Consider the following 23,859-nt stretch of genomic DNA (forward strand, 5'->3'; position numbering starts at 1 on the left):
CAGTATAGGTTGAGTCTCTCTTATCTGGATTTCCAAAATCCAAACTATTCCAAAACCCCAAAACATTTTTCATGGGTGGCTGAGATAGTGATGCTGCTGCTTTCTGATAGTGTAGTGTACACAGACTTTGTTTCATGTTCAAAAACATAGTATAAAATTACTTTCAGGCTCCTGAGGTGAATGCCACAGCCTGTTTCTGCTAACATGCAGATGTTTGGGGAGCAATGGTATCACACAACCCCTTAGAGTCACCTGGCGCAGTCTGAACCCCCCATACCCCTTGAGGTGAATGCCATAAACCATGTTTGCCTAAAGGCAGATGTTTGGGGAGCAGTGGTGTTATTCCCCCCTCCCCTGCCAATGATGGTCCTGAGGTGAATGCCACAGGCTTTCTGTCAAAAAGCAGATGTTTGGGGTGCAACGTTGTCACCTCCCTTTTAGGGTGCCCTGGTGACACCCCTGAGGAGAACGCCACAGCCTTTTCCTGCCAAAATGTCAATGTTTCTGGAGCACACAACCCCTTAGGATGTCAACTGGCGTCTCCCCCCCCCCACCACCACATCCCTTGTCCTGCAAAATGCAGGTGTTTGGGGAGCAGTGGTGTCACATACCTGCCCTTTAGGTGCCACCTGGCCTGTTACCCCCACACCCGCCCCTGAGGCAAACACCACGGCCCATTTCTGCCCAAAGGCAATGTCTGAGAGCAATGCTTTCACCTCCTCTTTGGGTGCCACCTGGTGCAGACGACATCCCCGCACTCCTCTCCTGATGCCCCTAAGGTGAACGCCACAGCCAGTTTCTGCCAAAGTGCAGGTGTTTGGGTGTCACACAGACACACCCCTTAAAGCGGTGGTTCTTAAACTTGGGTGTGCCAGGTGTTTTGGACTCCAGTTCCCAGAAGCCCCAGCCAGCTTGGCCAACGGTCAGGAATCCTGGAAGTCAGCAAAGTTTGGAAACCATTGTGGAAACTCAAACATGGGTCTTTTCAGAAGCCCCGATGGTTGGCCAAGATGGCTGAGGCTTCTGGGAGCTGGAGAACCAAGATAGGAATTAGGATTTATGAGTGACATTAGTACCCAAAAACCATTACTAAGGATCCTATCATGCGGGTGATGCTGGCTATTTGCTGTAATAAATGAAATGAAAAGTGAAATGGGAGGAAGTCAATGGAGGAGGGCTGTGTGTTTGTGTTTGTGTGTGACTCCAACCCTAGTGATGCCACTCCTGAGCCCCAGTCATCAGGAAACTGCTGCGGTCCAAAGCATCTGACAGAGAGCTGCATTTGGGAATGACTTTAGGGGTTCCATCTTCTAATGGCTCCTCCCCTCTCCATCCTCTTTCTGAATGGAGCTTGGGGAGCGTCCAATCAGAGCCAAGGGCTGACACACACACACACACACACATTCCCCCCTCCCTGTCGAGGCCCCGCCCCTTTCCTGTGACGTCAGGGGGAACTTTGATGAGCTCCCGGGAGTTGGGCAGAAGCGGCGGCAGATGCGGCTGGCAGCTCAGAAGGAAGGAAGGAAGGAAGGGGAGAAAGCGGAGATGCCTTCAGCCTGGACGGCTCGGCCCCAGCCTTGCCTTCCTCCCTCTGAGGCTTAGGGCAGGCAGGCAAGGAGGACTCCAGAGCCCCTTAGCCCCATCCCCCGCAGCCCCCTCCGGCTTCTCAGGGCCCGCCTTGGCTCCTCTCCCCCGACGCCGCGGCTCCCCAAGCCCCATGAGCCGCCAGCTGGAGCCCCGCAGCCCCTCGGGCCTCCTCCGCAGGAGGGCCCCCCCGGCCAAGCGCCTCCTCCTGCAGGACGCCAGCCACGCTGCTCCCGCCGCCGCCGCCGCCGCTGCTGCTGCTTCCCCCGCCGTCGAGGAGGCCCCCAGCGCAGCCAAATGCGCCCGGCTCTCCGCCGCCGTCGAGGCTCCCGGCGCGGCTGCAAGAGCGGCTCCTGCTCCCCCGGCTCCCCCTCCGTCTCAGGACTGCTTCAGCGCCCCCGGCTCCCCCCTCGGGGCTCCTTCCCTTTCCAGCCCCGGAGGAGCAGGACCCGGACCCAGCCTCCTGGCCGGATACCTTCTGCTGCCTCTCCCCGACCGGGAGCACCTCTCCCAGGCCCTGGAGGTCAACAGCGGCCGGGAGCTGCGCTGCAAGGTGAGCCCAGAGAAAGAGGAAGGAGGCCTTGGGGCTGTTTCCGACTGACGGGGAACTCCCCTCCCGGGGTTTTCTTGGCAAGCTTCCTAGAGAGAGAGAGAGAGAGAGAGAGAGAGGAGTTGGTTAGGGCTTCCCTCCCGGTGATGAGGCTGAGAGAGTGTGACCCGCCCAAGGGTCCGGGGAGGAGGCCCTTTGGGTGCCTGGGTTGCCTCCGACTTCAGGGAAAGGCCCCTCCCGAGGGGTCTCTTGTGGCCTTCCTTCTCAGGGGGAGCCAGGAGGCCCTTGGGGTGGTTCCCGACTGGTGGAGGCTCCTAAGAGGACGCTCTCCTGGGGCCTTCTGGGCAAGGTTCCTTCCGAGAGGAGCTTGCCGTGGCTTCCCTGGGAGGCTGAGAGAGTGGCACTTGCCCAAGGTCACCCAGTGGGTTTCTATGGCGGAGTCAGGACTCGAACTCGGGTCCTAGTCCAAGGCTCAGACACACAACATCGCGCTGGATTTCCACTATATCGGTGGTTGTTGTTGTTGTTGTTGTTGTTGTTGTGTGTTTTCTGGTCATTTCTGACCTCTGGCGACCCTAAGGCAAGCCTCTCCTGGGGCCTTCTGGGCAAGGCTTGTTCCGAGGAGGTTTGCCAGTGACTTGCCATGGCTGAGCGGGCACTTGAACCCTGGTCTCCCCCGAGCCCTAGTCCGAGGCTGGCTCTGAAGTGCAGCCACCAAAAGCCACCAAGGAGCAGCATCTGTCCAAACTTGGCTCCTCTGTGTAAAAAAGTGCAGAAGGGCCATATCTGGTCTTTAAAGCGCAAGCCAGGCTGCGTCCACACTGCAGAAATAATCCGGGTTGACACCACTTTTAACTGCTATGGCTCATTCCTGTGGAATTCTGGGAGATATCCTTTGTTGGGGCACTAGAGCTTTGCCATAGCATTGAGCCATGGGGCAGTGAAAGTGGTGCCAAACCGGATTGTTTCTGCAGTGCAGACGCAGCCTTGGAGGTCATCGATTTATTGTATCTGGGAAGAGATTTATTGATTTATTGATTGCCTCTTGGAGGGTGTTTGTTTGTTTGTTTGTTAACGTATTGCCTCTTGGAGGGCATTTATTTAATATGCCGCCTTTCTCCTGGAAGGGGACCCGGGATCCATCCCTAGGGATCTCAGGGCTGCAAAACCTGATGGACATGGGGAGTGTATAGATGTATATATAGGTAGATCTATCTATCCTTCTATGTTATCTCCGTGTATCTCTAGCTATCTATCTTATCGGCTCTCTCCAGTGCCAATTTCAGGTCTGAAGGGACACACACACACACACAGAGATGCCCATATCTATTTTGGACCCAGTCGTGTGCAAAATCGATTGTGAGGAGTAGGTTTCCTACCTAGAGCAACCAGGGACTGAATTTCTGGTTGAAAGCCCTCCCTCCCTCCCCAGTCAAGCAACGGGCGAAGTCCCTCTCCTCTTCCGTCATCCTCTGTTGTTTTCCGCTCTCCTTCTGCAGAAAAGACGCAAGCAGGACTTGGCTCCCACTAGCCTAGCTTTCCAAGTTTTCCATGAGGTGTCCTCAGTTCTTCAAATAAAGCACACTCTTACACACACACACACACACACACACACACACACACACACACACACACACCCCTGGCCTGTTTTCCTACTTCTTAGAGCAGGGAGGGCACTCTTTGGGGAGGCCAAGGATAATGCTGCCATCTACTGACTGCACCCTTTTGCATGGCATGCTTTCAGAAACTTGGCTGCCTTCTTGGGTGCATTTTTTCCCTGCAGGGGACCCATGGCAAGACACAGGATGTATTTCAGAACTGCGCTGGCTTGCTCTGTGTGTAGCTTCTTCAGGAGCTGTGAAACTTGGAATTAGGGACATTACTTCTTTTTAAAAATGCTGCATCTAGGTTGCATCTGCACTGCAGGAATAGTCTGGTTCGACACCACTTTAACTGTCAGGGCTCAATGCTATGGAATTCTGGGAACTGTAGTTTGTAGCTGTGGTGCCACAACAAACTACAATTCCCAGATTCCATAGCATTGAGCCCTGGCAGTTAAAGTGGCACCAAACTGCATTTTTTCCCCGAGATGCACATGCAGCCCTAGTCTCTTGAAAACAGCGAACATCAGTTTTGGGATTGTGGGGATCCTTCCCTTCAGGTGTATCTGAAAAGTGTTATGTTGCACCCAGTATGTTTTGCTAAATAGCAGTTCTCTGCTCCGATGAACTTAGAGTCTAAAGTTCGGCACAGGGCAGCCGGTGGAGGCAGGGGAGAGAAGGGCCAGAGAGCTAATTTGGCAAAGGATATCTGTTTTTCAGTTAAAGCTTACTTACCCAAAGGTTGGCTTTCCAATCCTTTTGAACTACAACTCCCCAAATCCTTTCCCATTTGACTAGCTAGGGGTTGTGGGGTTTCCAGTTCATTATTATTATTATTATTATTATTTCTTACCCACCTCTCCCCATGAATCAAGGCAGGAGTTTGTCTATACCCCCAATACATTGGCTAGTGAAAGGATTGTGCCAAAGGTTTCCAGGGGATCCAAGTCAGTGTTCACTTTGTCACCCTTAGTTCACTTGATACTTCTTGCAAATCTAGGCTAAATTTCCCAACTGTGAGTTGAGATGATCATTCAAAGAGAGGGCTGCAAGGATATTGCTTTCAGGCTTTCAGGTTAGGAGGACCGCTCTTCTGTCTGCTGGGGAAATTTTGCTCCAATAGAATAGTTTCTTGCCAGTCCTACATGCTTTTGGAGAACAGTTGTAGGTCTGCTTGCTCTTAAAAAAAAAACCTGTGATGGAATGGTAACTTTTGTAGACTTTTTATTTGCAAGACTTCCAGAAATGGAGGCTTTAAAAAGACATGCACTGGGAGAGAAGGGCAAGGAGCCAAAAGTCAGTGAGACAGAGGAGAGGATGATTGGGCCTTGCGTTTGTTTTCTCTGTAGGAGTGTTGCTGGGCTGAATGAATGGGAATGGTGACATTCTCTGTATGTCACGGCTTCCAGTCAGGCCGAGGATGTGAGTAACCTAGCAGAGCCTTGCAGGTCATTAGGAGAACATGACTGGAGTCTTGCAAAACCTCGGTGAATAAAACATGAGAGTTCTTTAATCCTCTTCTTCCCTTGCTTAAATGGTTTGGCACGCTCTGAAATGGAGCACCTTGGTCTGAATCATTCCAGACAAACTCAAAGGGCGAATGCTTCACTGGCTTTAAATAGACCATTTCCCCCCTGCTCCTTTTCTTCCATATCCTACCTGAGAAGTGCTTTACTCACATAGGAGTTTATCACAGAAAGGAGATTGGGAGTTTAGCCCAGGAATATACTGTAAAAATTGTGTAATTACATGAAATGATTTCACAGGACATCACACAAAACCCGCCAATAAAGTGGTCACAAAGAAGCATTATCACATATCTTTTTAGTTTTGGGATTTCAGCGATAATGCATTTCTGATATCACTTTATTTGCACAATTGCATGCGATGATCATTCGTGCAATTACCTTCTATTTTCGCTTTGTTCATGGGATGCTTTAAATGTGCTTTAATCTCTCTCTAATGCCAAAATTAACCCCAGTATGAGAAACTCTATAGTTAGTGAATCCCTGGTGGTCATTCTAGGAGAGTAGAAAGAGAGGAAGGCTGCATGCTAGATGGATGGACTTTATTAAGGAGATCAGGTGAATGAGTTTACAGGAACAAAGCAGAGCAGTGGAGGACAGGGAGTCTTGGAAATGTCTCATTCACAAGGTTGCCATGGGTTGAGATCTACTCAAGGGCAGTTAACAACAGCAACATGTGCATAAGCTGTGTTTGTAAACAGGGCTTTCCTCATTGCCTTTCTTCCTGGAGGATCCTATGGGTAGGTGCCACCCAGGATAGACCAGACTTCTCCACCCCAGTGCCCTCACTACAGTTTGGACTACAGTTCCCATCACCCCAGATTCCATCTAGCGGGCACTGGGGTGGGAGAGGATGTCATAAGCGCCACATGCCTAGTGAGGCAGTGGGTTTGTTTTCTCACTGTAATCATGTTAAGCGTGGAGTCAGGAATTGGCAGGCATTCCAGGCTGACGTAGAGTGAAAGGGTGTGATGTTTATGCACTTGGCTTTGGAGAAAAGTAACCAGGGTGGTGATGCATGTAGGAATTGGCTCAGACCAAGGTCTGACTAGTTTCCATTCAGTTTCCATCAGTAGCCAGTCAGATGCCTCTGGTCTGGTCCTGACTGGGGTATGTAAGCCTTTCTTTTGGTCCCAAGTATCTGATTTTGTGGGCATTTATTCCATAGATATGCAAGTCCTATTAAATACAATAGCACAGTAAGATGGTGCCCTTTATATAAAATGACAAAATCAAGCTTTGGTCATTGTACATGGAGATACAGTAAATTATTATTGAGGAAGAGGCCTGCCCCTCATGTTAGAATTTATATATTTTAAAAATATTTTCAAACTGTGGATGATTGAATCTGTGAATATAGAGGGCTGACTGTACTATCTCAGTATATGGAGATACATTTTAGCTGTTCTGACTGGTAGCTGTAAATCAACATATCATCTCCCTTGAGTGTATATACTTCCCAGCCCTGGTTCTAAATACAATGCATGGGAGGGCAGTTTATAGGCTAAAAACTTTAAATGTCTGCCCCCTTTCACATTTTATTTGCCATGTTTTAGCCAGTGCTTTATTCTTCCTGTTTTGCAGCTTCTTGATCCATGATTTAATGGATACTCTCATGAAACATACCTAAGACTGGTTTATTATAAACCTTTTCACAAGGATTCATGGCTTTTAAAAACAGATGTTGAAACTGCAGCAATTCCCTCACACTAAAATGAAGAAAAATAAAGAAAGGCTGGACATAAAGAATGCTTTGGTCCTTGCTTATGTCCTGTATCTGTGGCAGATTTACCACAGGAATCAGATACTCTCCGCTACTATACAGCAGTGTGAGAGCCACCATGGTATAGTTGTTTGAGTTTGAATCCCCACATGTAAACCCACTGGATGACTCCAGGCAAGTCACACTCTCTTAGCCTCAGAGGATGGCAATGGCAAACACCTCTGAAGAAACTGGCTAAGAGAACCCCATGATAGGTTCACCTTAGTGTCGCTATAGTCAAAAACAACGTGAAGGCACACAACAACAACAAAAACTATACAGCAACAATTCATTTACGTTTACAGTTAACAGGTCATTGCAGTAGTGCCTACAACAGTGTACCTCTTCACTCACTGACACTTCCACCCCTGCAAGAACCATTCCTGCTGCCTCATCTAATCTATCTTGCCAAAATTTGCACCTCTCCAAAACTTGGCTCCTCCAGTTTTCACCATGAGTGCCTGATAAACACTGTCATTTTGGCAAGACAAACACTGTCATTTAAGGGCTTAATAATCACAGGTGGATTTAGTGAGCACAAGGAAGAGAAACGTCTTGGCTGTTCCCAAGTTGTGGAATTCCCTCCCGTGGGAGGCTTGGTTGGTCTCTCTCTGTTCTTTCCTACAGCTAGCAAAGATCTTTTTATTTAGGCACTACTTTGGCTCCTAACTTCCTTTTCTGGGAAGGTCTTTTAATATTATGCATTCATCTTTCTTTTACTATGTTTTAATGCATTTTAAATAATTTTAATTTAGTGTTCTTAATGAAATGGTTTTTTAAAAAAATTAATTGTTTTGCTGAGCGCCAGAGTGGTGTAGTGGTTTAGTGTTGGTCTACAACTCTGGAGACCAAGGTTTGAATCCTGCTTAGCTGTGGAAACCCACTAGGAGGCCTTGGGTAAGTCACACACTCTCAGCCTCAGAGGAAGGCAAGGGCAAGCCACCTCTGAACAAATCTGGTCAAGGAAACCCTGTGATAGGCCCACTTTAGAGTTGTCATACATCAGAAAAGACTTGAAAGCACAAATAACAACAACTAATAGGTTTAAGCTGTACTTTAATTTGTTGTAAGTCACCTGTTCCATAAGAAAGGCTGGATAAAAAATAATGAATTACTGTGTCGTTCATCACCCCCAATTTTACAGCTGCAAATTTGTCAACTTTCGAACTGCACATTAAAAAAGGCCAAAAACACCTCTGGTTGTAAGTGAGCAAAACCATCCAGTCTGTCTTTCCTTCTCTTTTCTTGCAATTAAAAATTGATTAATCTCAATTTTTCTCTTCTTCCTTTTGGTCTTGTTTCCAGGTTTTTCCCCTCAAACACTACCAGGACAAAATTCGGCCTTACATCCAGCTGCCGTCCCACAGAAACATCACTGGGATTGTGGAAGTAATTCTTGGCGAGACCAAGGCCTATGTCTTCTTTGACAAGGACTTTGGAGACATGCATTCCTATGTGAGGAGCTGCAAGCGTCTGCCGGAGCAAGAGGCTGCCCGACTCTTCAAGCAGATTGTTTCAGCTGTCGCTCACTGCCACCAGTCGGCCATCGTTCTGGGGGACCTTAAACTCAGGAAATTCGTTTTCTCTAGTGAAGAAAGGTGAGTAGGGATTTGGGATTGGCCTCTGCTAAGTGTGCTTTGCGGGGAAATACCTTTACAACTTCGTTCAAGATGCCACTTTGACAAGTGGATCTAGGTTGGAGAGTGGAAATCTGCATGTTATCTCCCAAGTTTCTTTTCCCACTCGTGATACTTATCCAACTGGGGTTGATAGTTGCAAGCCCAGATTTGGCCTGTGGGCTGCTAGTGGCTAACTTCTCTTGAAAACCATGTTGGTGCTCTATATGGCATCAATTGGGGTGGGAATCATAGGGGCCTCCAGATGTTGTTGGTTTGCAACTTCCAGCTTTCTTCACCATTAGGAATTGCAGTCCAACAGCGTCTGGAAGACACACGTGATTCCCATATTAGCAAGCATGCACCTTTAGAATAGGAGAAAAACCAGCCAAGTTTAGAAGCTAGCTGCAATGTTAGACTTGCATAGGTTTTGTTTGGTAGAGTTTTGGATCCTCCCCCCCCCCCCCCCCCCCGGCCGCCTCTTGTATGCACAGTCCCTAAAAATAACAATATAAGTATAATCGATATATGATATGTAAAATATGTGTGTGCATCATGGTCATTTTATAGTATCATACCCATAAGGCAGTTAGGGACATGGGTGGGGTAGCATTACAAAGGATATGTGCTGTGTTTATGGCAGACACAAGATGTGAACTAGGACTTCCTGGTTCAAATCCCAGCTACTTCTGTGCTGGGCTCCATTACTCATGTTATATAAACATCTGCTTTCCTTCTGGCTTGGCTCCAAACAATCTAATATACTCAAGAATGTACATGTGCCCAGTGGGACACTTGGCTTTGCTTACCAAAGAACAGACAGACACACCCATGTTACATTGCAAACAGCTTTTGAAAATTCCATTCAGTTTTCATGCTGAAATTCCCTTTTGTACCACACGCTACTTGAGCGGTTCTTTGGATCTTCTTGAGCCCTTAGTGATGGTGTTCTCCTGATTGGTGCTGCTCTTACTTTCTCTTCTGAAACGATGAATTTCTGTTTTTTTTTTTAATTTCCCCTTAAGGAAATAGGAGAAGCTGCAAAAACAAAACAAAACAAAACAAAAAAACAAAACAAACAAACAAAAAAAAACAACACAAGTCTATGTGTGTTGAGTCCCAGCTTTAGATGTCTGTTTTTACACATATTACCTGTATAGGTGTAGGGAATAAATTTTAAAAAAACAACAGTCTTATGTAGAAATGGTACTTGGTTTTGTTTTTCCAACCATTTATGAACTGGGAACTTGCTTGTCCAATCCAGGCTGTCCAGGATGTATACACATGATTAAACTAAGCCTTGTGGGAATTGTACATGATGTGCTTCCTCTGATACCCATTAGCAGGTAGGCTGTCCTGTATTAAGTAGTTCTTAAGCTGCTGTATTTGCAAGTGAAGAGGTTTTATATGGAACAGGATTGAAAGCTAAATTTGCAGGTAGAATACTCTGAATTAAATGAATGGAGGTTCTTCACAGTCCTAGCAATTACATGGTTTCAGATACAAAATACCTCATCTTGACTGTGTTGAGGATCTGGATGGTTAATTGGCTCAAGCATGGGGACACTGGCTTAACTGATTTGCAGACTGCATTGGTCCTGTGTGGTTTCAGTCCTAGTTAGATAACAAAGTTAGGCTGCTGCAGTATTAGGCATCACATGTTTGAATAATTATATTTGGGCATAGGCTTCAAGTGAGAACTGTTTCATTTGGAGATTGGTATAGCAGAACCTAAATAAAAGTGATACTGATTCACCAAGGAACACATACATTGGATGTGACTGTGGTGTTTTTGGTGGAATGAGTGTCCAGCTTTATGACCTGCACTTGAAATTTGTTCTATAAACAAATGTGTGTATTTGCCATTCATCTCACAAGGGCTGAATGTTTCCTAAAATCCACATGCAGGTCTTCATATTTCAAGCTATGTGTTCTGAATCATTTAGCTCTGAATGCAGAACAAAGCTAACTCCCAAAGACACCTTGGGACAAGCCTTGATTCCAGTTCAGTCCAACACAATTTCCCCTCTCTTTTCCTGAAACATGGATTCACATTGTATTATGCTAATGTTAATATTAATCATGTTGTGACAGTTGTAGCATGCCACTGTATGTTGGTTATTTAGTAACCTCATTGTGTGCATTTGTCTACATGTGTGTGTGGGAGGGTAGGTTCTTTAAATCTCTGTTCTTGGGGTGAGTGAAAGGGGTTCATGATGGAGAGGGGAGGAAACACATGCTTGTGAGACTGGCTCTTGGCTTTCAAGGTGTGCTTTTCTTTGGACAAACATACTACAAATTCCATAGGTCATCATTTGAACAGGTGGCCTGTAAGAAGCATCTTAACCATGTAAAACCAAAGGGTGTGTGTCAACCTTGCTTATGGGGGTACGCAGCCAAAGAAGGTCTTGGATGCAGTCATCCCATTTCCCACCCTTTCAAGACACAAAGCTGTGGATGGGGAGCACTTTGTTTTAACTGAGAATTGCACTCCATGGCAGCTTCTGCAGATGTAATTCTGTTCCCTTCTTTTATTTTCTTTTTTGCAGTGGTGGGAGCTTCGGGAAAGGTCTGGAGGTTCTCATTGCTTCTATGGGCTGTATAATTCCCACTCCTTCTGTAAATAGTGCCTGGCTACTTTTCTTTCTTTTATTGGAACATGTCTGCAATTATACTGTCCATAAGACCAATGGAGTTTGGGCTGTCTATGAGCCAAAGGAGGGGTCAGCTGTTAATGCTGCTGTGAGAAGCATGAAACATGAGAGGAACTGAGTAAGTGTGTGTGTATATAATTAGAGGCGCAGAGGAGGAGGACAGCAAAATGTTAACGTGGATTTTGCAAAACTCATCTATGAGATAACTGTGGTTGGGTTACATGTGGGCAGCCCTGAATAGGTGTGAAAAATCTAACTCGTTTGAACTCTGTAGGAGTTCTGCTTCTGACATCAGCAGAAACAATTTTACACTTGAGTCCTGCAATCCACGCATTACTTTGAAGTGATACCATAGTTGCCTGTGGATTACAGGGAGGCTGTACTGTGCAAACTTTAACCTCTTTGCTGATGTTTTTAATTTGGGGCAGGGGGGAACATCCTGTTATACTTAATTTCAGTAATTAACGTAGCAGTTGGCTATGTATATCACAGTTGTTCTGGATTGTGCTCATAGTTCATTGGTTCCCAGCATAGCAGGGTGTTAACTGATCTGCATCTCAGTCTGCACAGTAGCCTCCAAACAGATTAGAAAATTTGTACTCTGGAATACTGGGAGAGGTAGTAGAGTTTTCCTCACATTCACCTCCATTGCTGCCTTAGCAATTATGTGTAATTCCTTTGCTTTTCATTGCTCCCCCTTAACAGATTTAGAAATTCTGAATAGCAGAGGCAGGAAATAAATTATGGAGGAAGGCCAGAAGGGGACAGCTCTGTGTGGCTCGCTTCATGGAAGCATTTGGCTGGTCACTGTTGAAAACAGGATCTAGACCTTGCTGATCTTCTGGTCTGATCCAACAAAGAGAGTTTTGATATGTAGAGAGATCTTGTTGCACCTTTGAGACAAACTGAAAGAAAGAAGTTGGCAGCATAAGCTTTCGTATACTTAAGTTTACTTCCTCAGATGCATTTGGAGGAAGTAGACTTAAGTCTACGAAAGGTCATGCTGCAAACTTCTTTCTTTCAGTTAGTCTCAGATGCTACACGATCTCTCTACATACTGATTCTACAGACTAACATGGCTATGTTTTTGAATTCTACCACAAGGAGAGTTTTGTATGTGTAATGCTGAATTTGTACAGATGCTCCCAGTAAATGTCATCTAGTATGCTTGAGTTGGTGATAGGAAGTTGTAGAACAAGGAGTTTTGAGATGTGAGGGGGTTTAAACCAAAATTGGACCATATTTAATTGGGTGTATAAACAAATAGATATGGAGGTGCAACTCCTATTATAATAAATAGGAGTGGAAAGGGGAAGGTGAAAAGCTGAGGTAATAAAGGGGGTGGCTTGGGGTGATGTTTACCCCAGGAAGTGAGTCTGCAGATTGTGGAGAAGGCCATCACTTGTGCATATCAGTAGCAGATTGTGATTAAAAACAAACTTTCCATTCTCCCATGTGCAAAGGGATACTCAAGATGAGCCCACACTGGAAGTGCTGATGGTGGAAATTTCAGAAAGGTTCCAGGTACTGAAATGATCGAACAGTCAAACTATGGCTTCCCCTTTCACCCACTCTGTCTGTGTATGTGCTTTTAAGTCGCCCGTCAACTTATTGCGACCCCTTGAATTCCATAGGGTTTTCTTAAGCAAGGAATTCTCAGAGGTGGTTTTGCCAGTTCCTTCATCTGAAAGATAGACTACAGCACCTGGCATTCATTGGTGGTCTTCTATCCAAGAGCTAACCAGAAACTGACCCTGATTGGCTTCTCAAAGATCAGTGTCCTCTACTAAATGTTTTCTCAGTAGAGTCAATTCACACATTCAACTACAAGTCACCAGTAACTCAGTAATCTTATGAAGGGCATTCAGGTGTGAATCACATCCAGTATTAGTAGAAGTCAAAGTGGGAGCCTGTAGCAAAACAGTCATCCCCTACCCCCCCTCCCTTTTTTTCCACTGGCACTTTTGGTTTTTATTGTAGGGGAAAGGATCTGCAGAGCTATTAACAACAGTAATTCTTTGAAGGGAAATGGTTGTTTGTGTGCCTCTGATAAACTGAACCCAGTTGCTGAAATAGCAGATTGCAACTGGTGCTGTTAATGTGGAAACTTGGCATTGCACAGGGCTGGTTGTTGTATGCATTGCATTTGGTAACCAGAGGGTTAAGCAATGCCAGGCAAGACGTTAGCCTAGCAAGCACAGGTGCAGAGTTTGTCTGCTGCCTCCGCCAGGCGAAGGGCAGGCAGGGTTGGTTGAGTCATATTTTCCATTTACTGAACCAACTGATGACTTGAGAGGGGGGGTTGCTGGGAGAGATCTCGCTTTAGGACAGGAAGGTCACCCTGAGGACAGCAAGCAGGCAGTGCATTTCACTGGCTGATAAAGTACTAAGAAAAGTGGCCACAGAGCTGTTAGGAACTGGGAGTATCTAATCGACTAATGTTTTTTTTTTAAAAAAACTAATAACTCCTCAATAGCATAAATCTTTTAGAATAGGATATTCACCCAAAGCTGCTTAACCTGCAAGGCAAGTTTGTGCATTTGGGGGGCGGGGGGGGGGGGAGGGAATGTATGTATGACTGTTACAGGAACAAAAGGGACATGGGTTTTGGCAGTGATCCACGAGCCAGTTAAGGCTTGACGTCACCAGGACAAAACCAGTTTCAATCCAAACTTTCTGCCCAATGAATCTGACTTTGTTGTACTGGAGCTTGAAGGGATGGTTCCTGTTTTTGTGTATGTTGCTTCATTGTGGCCTGTTTGATAGTTGCCAGCAGTTGCATGTCTGAATGGAACCCCCTGAAAAATGTGTGAGAGATACTCGGTCTGCAGTGGTGTTTTATTTTACCTCCTCTCCTTGTTATTAGTAGTTATTGCAGTCATCAAAGCATGACTTTGTGAAGCATGCTAAATCCTAAAAACAAAAAGCCCTTCATTTACACTGGAATTAAGCACTGACCAGAAAAATACACCACACAAGTATGAGTAAGATTGTGACCCAGGCTGTATTAACTGCTATTTCCAGCAGCTGCCTCACTGAGTTGAGTGGGGTGGTTTTTATACCAGCTGGCACATACAGGTACATCACTTGATCCCTTGTCAGTGGGTGAGTCTCCGCTCAGGGTGTGAGCTGTCTCAGTTTAAAAGCCTTTGGTTTGAGTTGTCATTCAGTGAATGATAACCGAAGTTCCACCTTTTGCATTTGATGTGTGATGGCTCACTCTTAACACTTGAAATTTCATAACGCTTCTCAGTAGTATCATCAACTGCTGATGAAGTGGGCTGTACTCCCCCAAAGTTCATACTATAGTAAATTTGTGAACTTTCAAGGTGCCACAGAATTCTTTTTTCTTATACGTATCTCTTTTACTTTGTCATTTGTTTGTTATTGTGTGCCTCCAAGTCTTTTGTAACTTATGATGACCCTATCATGGGGTTTTCGTAGCACAATTTGTTCAGAGGAGGATTGCCATTGCCTTCCCCAGAGGCTGAGAACATGTGACTTGCCCTAAGTCACCCAGTTGGTTTCATGGCCGAGCTGAGAATCAAACCCTGGTCTCCAGAATCGTAGTCCAGCACTCAAACCACTATGCCACACTGGGTCTCATGCTCTCATGTTAACCAAATGCTGGCTGTGGCATTCTGGGAATTGTAATCCAAAAAAGTAGCATTTCTAGGTTGTGTATTTTTGTGAAATTGACTTCTTTGTGTGGCTCCTTAGCATGACATAGTAACTAATATGTTGGCTTTTTCTCTTCTCCAGGTCACAGCTGAGACTGGAAAGCTTGGAAGACACGCACATCATCAAAGGGGAAGATGATGCATTGTCAGACAAGCATGGCTGCCCAGCATATGTCAGTCCAGAGATCTTAAACACAACGGGGACCTATTCAGGGAAGTCAGCTGATGTTTGGAGCTTAGGTGTAATGCTATATACCCTCCTAGTGGGACGCTATCCCTTCCATGACTCAGACCCAACAACCCTATTTTCAAAAATCCGACGTGGACAGTTCTGTATCCCTGACCATGTCTCTCCCAAAGCACGGTGCCTCATCCGTAGCCTCCTCAGGCGGGAGCCCTCGGAAAGACTAACGGCCTCAGAAATTTTGCTCCATCCTTGGTTTGATGCTGTTTTGGAATCAGGTTATGCTGACCAGGACACAAGAGCCTTTGATCAGGTTGTTCCAGAGAAGTTAAGAGAGGATGACGATATCAGTTCATTCTTTTGTTAGCTCAGAATTTTTTATTTTTTATTTTTGCCTCGGGGAGAATGAAAGAGACACCTCACCCTTCTACACAGTCCTTACATTTGTTTTTGTTCTATTCATTTTCTGTATTGTAAACGCATAGCTTTCCAAAATCCTTCTGTCCTCAGGATGGCAATTGTTATCTTCAGCACATTTAATTCATGAATAGAATTCCTGTCTGTTTCTTCTTCTTTCCAAGGAAGTTTGCAGTCTGACCAAACCAGTCCTTTGGGGGGGGGGGGGGGGGGAGAAAAAGGTTAGTCTGCTTAACCTAGTCTGCTTAACCTAGGATTAATCTTTCCCATTGAACTCTATGGGATTGCTCTAGGACAACTGTCTGGAGCAAATGGACCTGCCCATACAAGGGTGTGTATGCATCTTTAGACCTAGGACATTTGAACTTCAATTCTGAAGGGGAGAAAAGGCAGTAGCCTATTCTGGACTTCAATGGGAGACAGATTTACTCATTTGGAGTTAGCAATCTAAAACTGCAGCCTTAATTCCTTTTCTAGAACAAAACAGCTTGGGAGTTACTTGGCTCTTTATCTTGTCTTCAGATTCACATGGTCTTGCTACATTTAGCAGGTTTATACTGTTAGAGCTGCTACAGAAGAGCCAGCTGGGTTCTCCTGTGTCTCTCGTACATCATAAAAAATGACAAGGCTGTCAGCTGGGCTTTGATTACAGAATCCTCTTACTGGTGATGTAAGAGAGAGAATACAGGCATGCTACTTCTGGTGCCAGGTGGGGCATGTGATAGTCACAGTCCAGAAGCTAATCGTATTCTCTCTCAGAAAGCTGTGCTTGTATATTTGACTTCAGACTGGATCTTCCAACATGTAGGAACCCTTAGAACTTGGTAGAGTGATTGGTTTTAGACTGGCTTTGGGCTACCATTGGCCATGCTGCCTGAAGGGTTCTGAGAGTTGTGCATGTATGTGGAAAAATAGTTTCTAAGCTGACAAAATCTCACTATTGTTCTACAGTTGCTCTGAAATTACTTTGAATGAGAGATCAGAACCATTTGAAACAAACAGGAATTTTGCCATTGGCTTCAGTGGAGTACAGATCTATTGCCATCCTCAAATCCTTAGCATGTCTGTTGAAATTCCATCTAGTATAGTTGGACTGAAATGTGGAACAAGAAATATTCCACCTTTCATTGGTGTGGTTGTGTGATTCCAGCTAACAGGCTGGTCTATGTCTGAATTTGGAACAGCTTTTCATCAAGTTTCTTTCCTTCATTTCTTAAGATATGCTTCCCAAGCTAACTACAGTTGCAGTTAGTAGACCTTTGCAGGTCTTCTTCCTTATCATTGCCCCTATGCTTATTGTAAGATGTCATGCATTTCGAAAGGCAAAACAGCCAACTGTCTCTGAAACATTTGCTACACTTGTTTTAGCAGTAAAATTGATACATGTGTGCACAACCCCCAAAAGTGATGCACATCTTTTAGGTCAGTCTTGCTCTATGAAGGGATGCTGAAGCAGATGGAGATTAACAGGTCCAAGGCTTCAACCTGATCTCTTGTCTCCCCTGCTCCTCAGTCATGCATCTTCAGGGGGCCATTCACATTATACAGTTATTCCATTTTAACTGTCATGCCAGCATCCTCTGAAATTCTGGTTTGTAGTTTGGTGAGGCACTGGAGCTCTCTGGCAAATAACTCTAAATGCCCTTCTTTAAACTGCCTGTCCCAGGATTCTGTAGGACAGAACCATGGCCGTTAAAGTGGAATAGTAGCACTATAATTCTGCAGTGTGAATGGGCCTCTGCTGGTATCTTTAAATAAGGCAGAGCTAGAGAGATGCTTACATTGTATTCATAAGGTTCCATAGTAATTCCCCTTTATTTGTTCCAGCCCTTGCAGAACTGTTGTTAGTCCACAGTATTGTGAAAATACTGGGCAATATGGTATTGGGGTGTGTCATAGAGTCGATGCAAGAACAAGGCCTCGTTGGATGCATGTGTAAACCTTATGTCTGGTCTCAGGGGTGAATCTTCTGCAAACTAGCATTATGTTTGAAGCACAGCTTCCCCCCTCCCCCCAGCAAGTGATCCATATGGCCTGTTATTTGAACTTGCTGGGCTCCTGCATCAGTGGAGCTGGGTGTAGTTGCTCAGAAAATACCATCATGTACCCAAATGCCAAAACCCATCAGTCAGGGGTGGGGCCTCCAAGCCTGAGAGGCACAGATAAGCCTTATCTTGTTACATATACTGAAATGGGTTTGGCCTTTTTGTGTGGGCTTTGCTTTTCAAAGCATTGTGTCACTTTTTTACAGAATTTGTAGGGGGGAATCTAATTTTTGGACAGCAGCTCTTTACTTGCATGGGGATTCTGGGATCTGGAGACTAAAAAAAAAGAGCTTTTCTGTATCTTTTGTACAAAATAATAACAATTAGGGGGGAAAACTTATGATAGCCACAAAAATATCCAAATGTTTCTGTTTGATTATAATGTACCTGTAGAAATTTCTTTTGTGTATCTCTGGGCTGTGATGAGTTTCAAAGTCATGCTGGATAATCCACAGACCCAAAGAAGCCTCAGATTTCTGGATGAGGTAGGGAGCTTCCTGACAAAGGTGGCTGTTCCAGTTAGTGAAAATAAGCATTTGTCCTGGTAAATTCAGTTTTAAAAGTTTGTCTAGGTTGCCAGAGGAAATGTTTTTGGCTTTCTTTTTTCTGTTTATTTCTCTGCTTATTTGCCCCAGATTGAAAGTGGGTGTGCAGTAGGCAAACAAGCATTCTTGTGGACTAATATCATGGTGAATGTGCTGGCAAGGTTGAGTGCATGTGTAACAAGAGGGAAAAAAGAAAAGAAAAATAATTCTTTTTAAGGATACACCACCTGGCCTATCTCTGTCAGAAGGGCAGAGCCATTGTGTACTTGAGAGAGCTTTGCATACCTCATCTGCTATCTACTTTCTACATGATGTTTTACCATAGGAGTGTTTCTTTTTTTCAAAAGGCTGTGTTGTGTGTGTGTCCTAAAACCCCGAGATGTCAAAGAGCCGTTTAAATGTGAATTATGGCTGGCAATACTAACTTGATATAATCAAGAGAATTAGAGGTAAAAGTTTATTTTTCACCTTGATTGCACTAAAGCTCTTGTGATTGCTTTAATATATTTGTATCTGTGATACAGTTGGAGGTTTTTGTTTTGTTTTGTTTTTTGTAAAGGTTCTCTTCAGACCTGCCGATGAATCTGTATATATTGGTAGGTGGAACGCTGGCTTAACACTATGTTGGATGTTTTGTAAATATGTACATATTTGGAAATTGTTATGATGAAGTTGTAAAATTCCTGTACAAAATTCCTGTACAAAAAGTTTAATAAATCTGGTTTCATAACAAATGACTTCATTTCTGTCTCCTTGAGTTTGAGTCTTTCCATTGCAGAAAAACTATGAAGAGATGGCAACAGGCTGTGGAAACCTTCAGCTTAGCTGGCTTTGCTCACTGATTGTTGGTGGTTTCCATGGGGCAGTGAATTTAAGGGAGCTATCCAGTGTGCTGAATCTATTTTGGTAATAGTGTTAGCTGCTTGGATACTTCTGTTATAGTTTGGAGTAAAACCCAAAGTGAGTTGACTGCCCCAATGACATGGGAGCCATAAATTTGAAATGAAATGGGTGAGGTAAACATGGTGGTAATGGCATTTGGCAATAGCATTTTATATTTCTATACCATTTATCAGTCAACTCAGCACTCTCTAAGCGGTTTACAGTCTGTAAGCCAATTGCCTCCAACAAGCTGGGCACTCATTTTACTGACCTACAAAAGGCTGGAAGGCTGAGTCAATCTTGGAGTCCTGAGATTGAACTCACAACCTTGTGGCTGCAGTACTAGCATTTAATCACTGCACCACCAGGGCTCCTAATAGCTGTATGTTTTCATTCTCCTTACATTTGAAACTTTTCAGCACTGATTCCATCCCAACTTTCCCTAGTTGGTTCTGAGACTCATGAGAGCCTTTTGTTACAGCATGCATAAGGGAAAGGGAAGCAAGCATTAGAACAAGAGTGGCATCCTCATTCACCCCAAAGGCCAAGTTCAGCTTTAGGGAAATTCTTGGAGGGGGGGCATTAAAATTAAAACCAAAAGAATGTGGCCAAAATGCCAGCCTATTTCAGCTTAAACCTCCTGATGACAAGAAGAAGAGATCCCAATTGGTGGCAAGGAGGGGAGGATGGATAGAAAGCCATACAAAAGCTAGGGAATTATTTGGTGGTGGTATCATGGTGAGGTTTGTGGCCATCTGGGAAATTCCACAAGGCCAGATTGGGTTTGAAGTTGTTCTTTATGTCAGAAGCATAAAGAAAACCAAGGACTGTTCCTGTAGGAATGCATGAGGTCAGGCAGATTCTTTCACAAACATATTGCCAGTGTTGAAAAAGCCTCAATAGAGGCATTGGACTGTGCAGGACAGTCTGGAGTGATATGGCTATATTCTCAGCTGCTATCTTTTGGGATGGAGATATTTCCTCATTATTTGCATTTAGACTGTATGGAATAGGGCTCTCCATTCAGACATCACTTTAAAGTTATCAGCTGGCATCCTGTTGGGAATTTACAATGTTGTAAACCAACTTATAATTGTACAGTTTAGAAATGTGGTGTTATGCAATGCTCCTATTCCAAGGAGGGGAGCATTGTCAGAGCTGCACTATCAAGTTCATTACACAAGTGAAAGAAACAGTGTGGCTGTTGTGCAATGGTTCCAGTGCTGAAGACTGTGGCATCATGTCCTTGCACAATGACAGTGCATGGTGGGAGCAATGACCCCCCCAACTGAGCCATGTACTGGTGATCCAGAACAGAAGGTGGTGGAAAGTCAAGGGTGTCTAACACCCACCTGGAAAAATGCCCCCCTACTTATACAGTGCCCTGTTAACTGGTGGGAGCATCTGCTGCACAACAGGACATTTGTGTAATGTGCCGTTGTGCCTCATCCCCCTTTACTTGACATGGTTGTATAGTATGTCACTGAAATAGTTCTATCATCATAAAGCTATGCATTGCAGATCTCAGCCATTTCGCTACACTTGTATAACTTTTATGTGGAAAGGCTGTATTCATTTCAGGATTGCAGAAGTGAAGTTGCACAAACAGTGTCAGTTTGTATGGATGCACATGTGCCTTTGACTGCCCAGCTGGTGACTTGGTTAAGATGCATATCATTGTTATTCAATACAAGGGTTGCACACTTCAGTCAATGCATAACTCTGCATGGGGGATTTGTGCTAACTAAAGCCAATGTAGCATCTTGGCTTTTTGTCTTTTTAAACTGAAGGATGGATGGCGTTTCAATTTATTTTTAGAGTCAAGAAGGAGAAACGTCTGCCTTGTCTTCTGCTCCTTAACAATTGATATACCCCACCTTTGTCTCAAGATTCTTCCTAGGCCACAAAGGAAGATGGCTAGATCTCTGTCACAACTTAGCAAATGTAATGAGGCAGGAGCAAAATGCACACCCGCCCAACAACTCAGATAGGGTAGGGGATGGCAGTGCCTGCCGCTATAGGAAATGGACATTCTCATTTCTGAAAGCACGTGTGTGGGGGAGAACTTTTAGAAGGAAGTCTTTCTTTCCAGCTGCCTGTCTGCCTGCCTGCCCACCCTCTCTCCCTCTTCAGCCACAAGGGCTCTCAGAGTGGCTTACAAATTTTTAATTTGGCAGTTCCCTGCATTCAGGTTTACAATCTAAATAAGACACACAAAGAAAAGGGGTGGCACTGTGGGAGGGGATTATGTCCAGCAGATACAGCCTCTTCTTCTCTCCCTCTGAGGCCAGGGCAGTGGTGGTTGGGACAGATGGAGGGCCTTTCATCTGCCGCTGGGCCCAGGCATGATGGAGCCATGCCTGTCCCTTCTTTTTCTCTAAGGCCAGAGCAGTGACAGTTGGGATGAAGGCAGGGCCTTATCTGCTTCTGGGGCCAGGCATGGTGGAGCTGTTTTTTTTTCTTCTCTCTCTCCAAGGATGGTGGCAGTGTCCCAACTGCCACTGTCATTGGAGAGAGACTTTCATCTCCTTCTGGTCCTAGGCATGATGGAGCTGTGCCTGACTCTTCTCTCCCTTCAATACTGGCAGTTGAATAAAAATCATTGCTTATAACTCTAGTTAAAAAATAAACTCATAAAAGAAAAAAAAAAGCCTTCTTATAAAAACAACCTAGTGGTGGTAAATTCCCATTATTGCATAAAGTTGCACAACAACTGTAGTCAAATGCAATTAGTAAACAATATGCAAGCTGTGCCTGTGGGTGGACTGTGCCTCTCAATGATGGTAAGGCCGTATCTGCTATAGCCGGTGCCCAGTCTCTTGTTGTGAAAGCAAGTTGTTTGGCATGCTTGGAGGCAACGGTCATGTGAGAAACATCACACCACTTTTAACTGCTGAGTGACGCCAGGTTAGATCAGTCAGTGAGTGAAGTAATGCAGGGAGTTGCACATCCTGGAGAGTTCATATATGTAATCTTACTCCCCCCACCCCCCAACCTGGCTTCTTACCTGCTGAGCTAAGACTAAGGTCCTACTTTGGTAGTTATGGAAATAAGACTAAAGAAGGAGTAGGAACTGTGCAATCTTCCACATTCTGTTGAGCGGTAACTTCCCTAATAGGCATGTAGTCCAACTTCTGGATTAAAGAATATGAAATTTGCAATGATTTAATATATTTCAATTTTAGCATCATGACCGTTTTGTGTTGTCCTGTCTAACTGGACCCATTTTAAGATGACAAAACATATTTCCAAATTTTGTAGTTCTCTTTTAGGAGCCGGTAGAAAGTCATTTTTAGGAGACAGCATGGTTTGAATGTTAGACTAGGAGTCTGGAAGACCAGAATTCAAATCTCTGCTCAGCCATGAAAACACATTGGGTGGTGTAGGGAAAGTCACACACTTTTAGAGGAGAGCAATGACAAACTTCCTCTGAACAGGAGTGGGCAGTTCTTTGTAGCTCGAGGGTAGAATGGAAAGAGGCTGAACTGGATGGCTTTTGTGGTCTCTTCCAATTCTGTGATTCTAGGTCTAACGGTTTGAAGTTCCAGGAGGGTAGATTTCAACTGAACATTAGAAGGAACTTCTTGACAGTAATAATGGTCTGGCAATGGAACCAATTGCCTACAGAGGTGGTGGGATAGCCTTCTCAGGACATCTTAAAAAACAAGCTGGACAGCTATCCGTGGAAGATCCTGCACTGAGCAGGGGATTGGACTTGACGGGCCATGAGGCCCCCTCCAACTCTTATGATTCTATGAAATCTTGCCAAGATTGAGGTTGCCTTAGGGTTGCCATAAGTCAGAAATGCCTCAAAGCCACACAACAAGGAAATAATCAAGCAAAGCTCATTCATAGTAAGCAAGAACAAGATTTCAGGTGTTTTTTTAAACAAACTTTTTGATATTTGTACCATCAGTGGTACACCACTATTTTAGATTGTAGTATGCATGTGTACAGGAGACAGTGTGGAGTAGCGGTTCTTGTGTTGTGCTAGGGCTCCAGGAGACCAGGGCTTGAATCACAGTTCAGTCATGAAAGTCCACAGGGTGATCTTTTAGCAAGTTACACTCTCTCAGCCTTAGACGAAGGCACTTCATCCTCTGCTTTATCCTCTGTATAAATCTTGCTAGAAAACTCTATGATAGGGTCACTTGAAGACGTAACATGCATGTGTCGGGTGCACAACTGGTAGTCTGGAGCTGGTGTAACCTTCTGATCCTATTAAAGGTTGCTGTAGGATGGGGGTACGCTGTATATGAGTGTGTTACCCAAGTCCAGGCCCCCATTCACCACTCTCAATTGTGATATCACTTTAATATTAAAAGGGATGCCGAGGTGGGTCACCTGGAAAGGTAACCACACTGTGGAGAACTGGCCATACCATATTTGAAAATATGGATGGCTGCAGCATGAGAGGAAGCAAAAGCACTCACCACAATGAGATCACCCAAAGACATCAGCATAAAGCCTTTGTCTGTGAATGATGATGATGGGATTCTGGCCCAAGAAGGTGGCTGTGCATACACAGACAAAGGATTCTTCTCCAGTAGTAATAGTTTTCCTTTGTCTGAGATATTCATGTCAATTGCCCAAACATTTGTCTTTCTTGGGAAAACCATTTAGCAATGAGGTGATCCATTCATCCCCAAATGGCTTCCTCTGGACATGGTTTTGAGTATATGTACCACTACCATTCCGGACACCCCTAGATTGGAGCCAAGCTTCAAGATACAGTATTACCATTAATAAGGCCTCCACTTTTTACCTTCTCCCACCTTTGCTTAGTTCGTGTGTGTGTGTGTGTGTGTGTGTG

The 23,859-nt window shown here is 44.7% G+C and overlaps 1 protein-coding gene across 2 annotated transcripts; it reads left to right on the forward strand.

The window, feature by feature from the left end:
- The first annotated feature begins 1,523 nt into the window (after window positions 1-1,523).
- Window positions 1,524-18,898, forward strand: LOC149317635 (tribbles homolog 1-like). Of its 2 annotated transcripts, none has more exons than XM_089517957.1 (3): window positions 1,524-2,137; window positions 8,329-8,621; window positions 15,056-18,898. In XM_089517957.1, the coding sequence occupies exons 1-3, from the start codon at window positions 1,718-1,720 to the stop codon at window positions 15,522-15,524; spliced, it is 1,182 nt and encodes a 393-aa protein (XP_089374083.1). In that variant the 5' UTR covers window positions 1,524-1,717; the 3' UTR covers window positions 15,525-18,898. The 2 variants fall into 2 exon arrangements, with proteins under 2 accessions (XP_089374083.1, XP_089374084.1); XM_089517958.1 differs by lacking the exon at window positions 1,524-2,137 and adding an exon at window positions 8,208-8,225.
- Window positions 18,899-23,859: the final 4,961 nt, after the last annotated feature.

Source organism: Sceloporus occidentalis, unplaced genomic scaffold, assembly GCF_023333645.1.
Source record: "Sceloporus occidentalis isolate IW3139 unplaced genomic scaffold, rSceOcc1.0.p SCAF_3, whole genome shotgun sequence".
In the NCBI taxonomy this organism is placed as follows: Eukaryota; Metazoa; Chordata; class Lepidosauria; order Squamata; family Phrynosomatidae; genus Sceloporus; species Sceloporus occidentalis.

Coding starts and splice junctions, on each gene's coding strand:
- LOC149317635 (XM_089517957.1), top strand. CDS start 1,718: ATGAGCCGCCAGCTGGAGCCCCGCAGCCCCTCGGGCCTCCTCCGCAGG. Junction 2,138..8,328: donor GCCGGGAGCTGCGCTGCAAG/GTGAGCCCAGAG, acceptor TCTTGTTTCCAG/GTTTTTCCCCTCAAACACTA. Junction 8,622..15,055: donor GTTTTCTCTAGTGAAGAAAG/GTGAGTAGGGAT, acceptor TCTCTTCTCCAG/GTCACAGCTGAGACTGGAAA.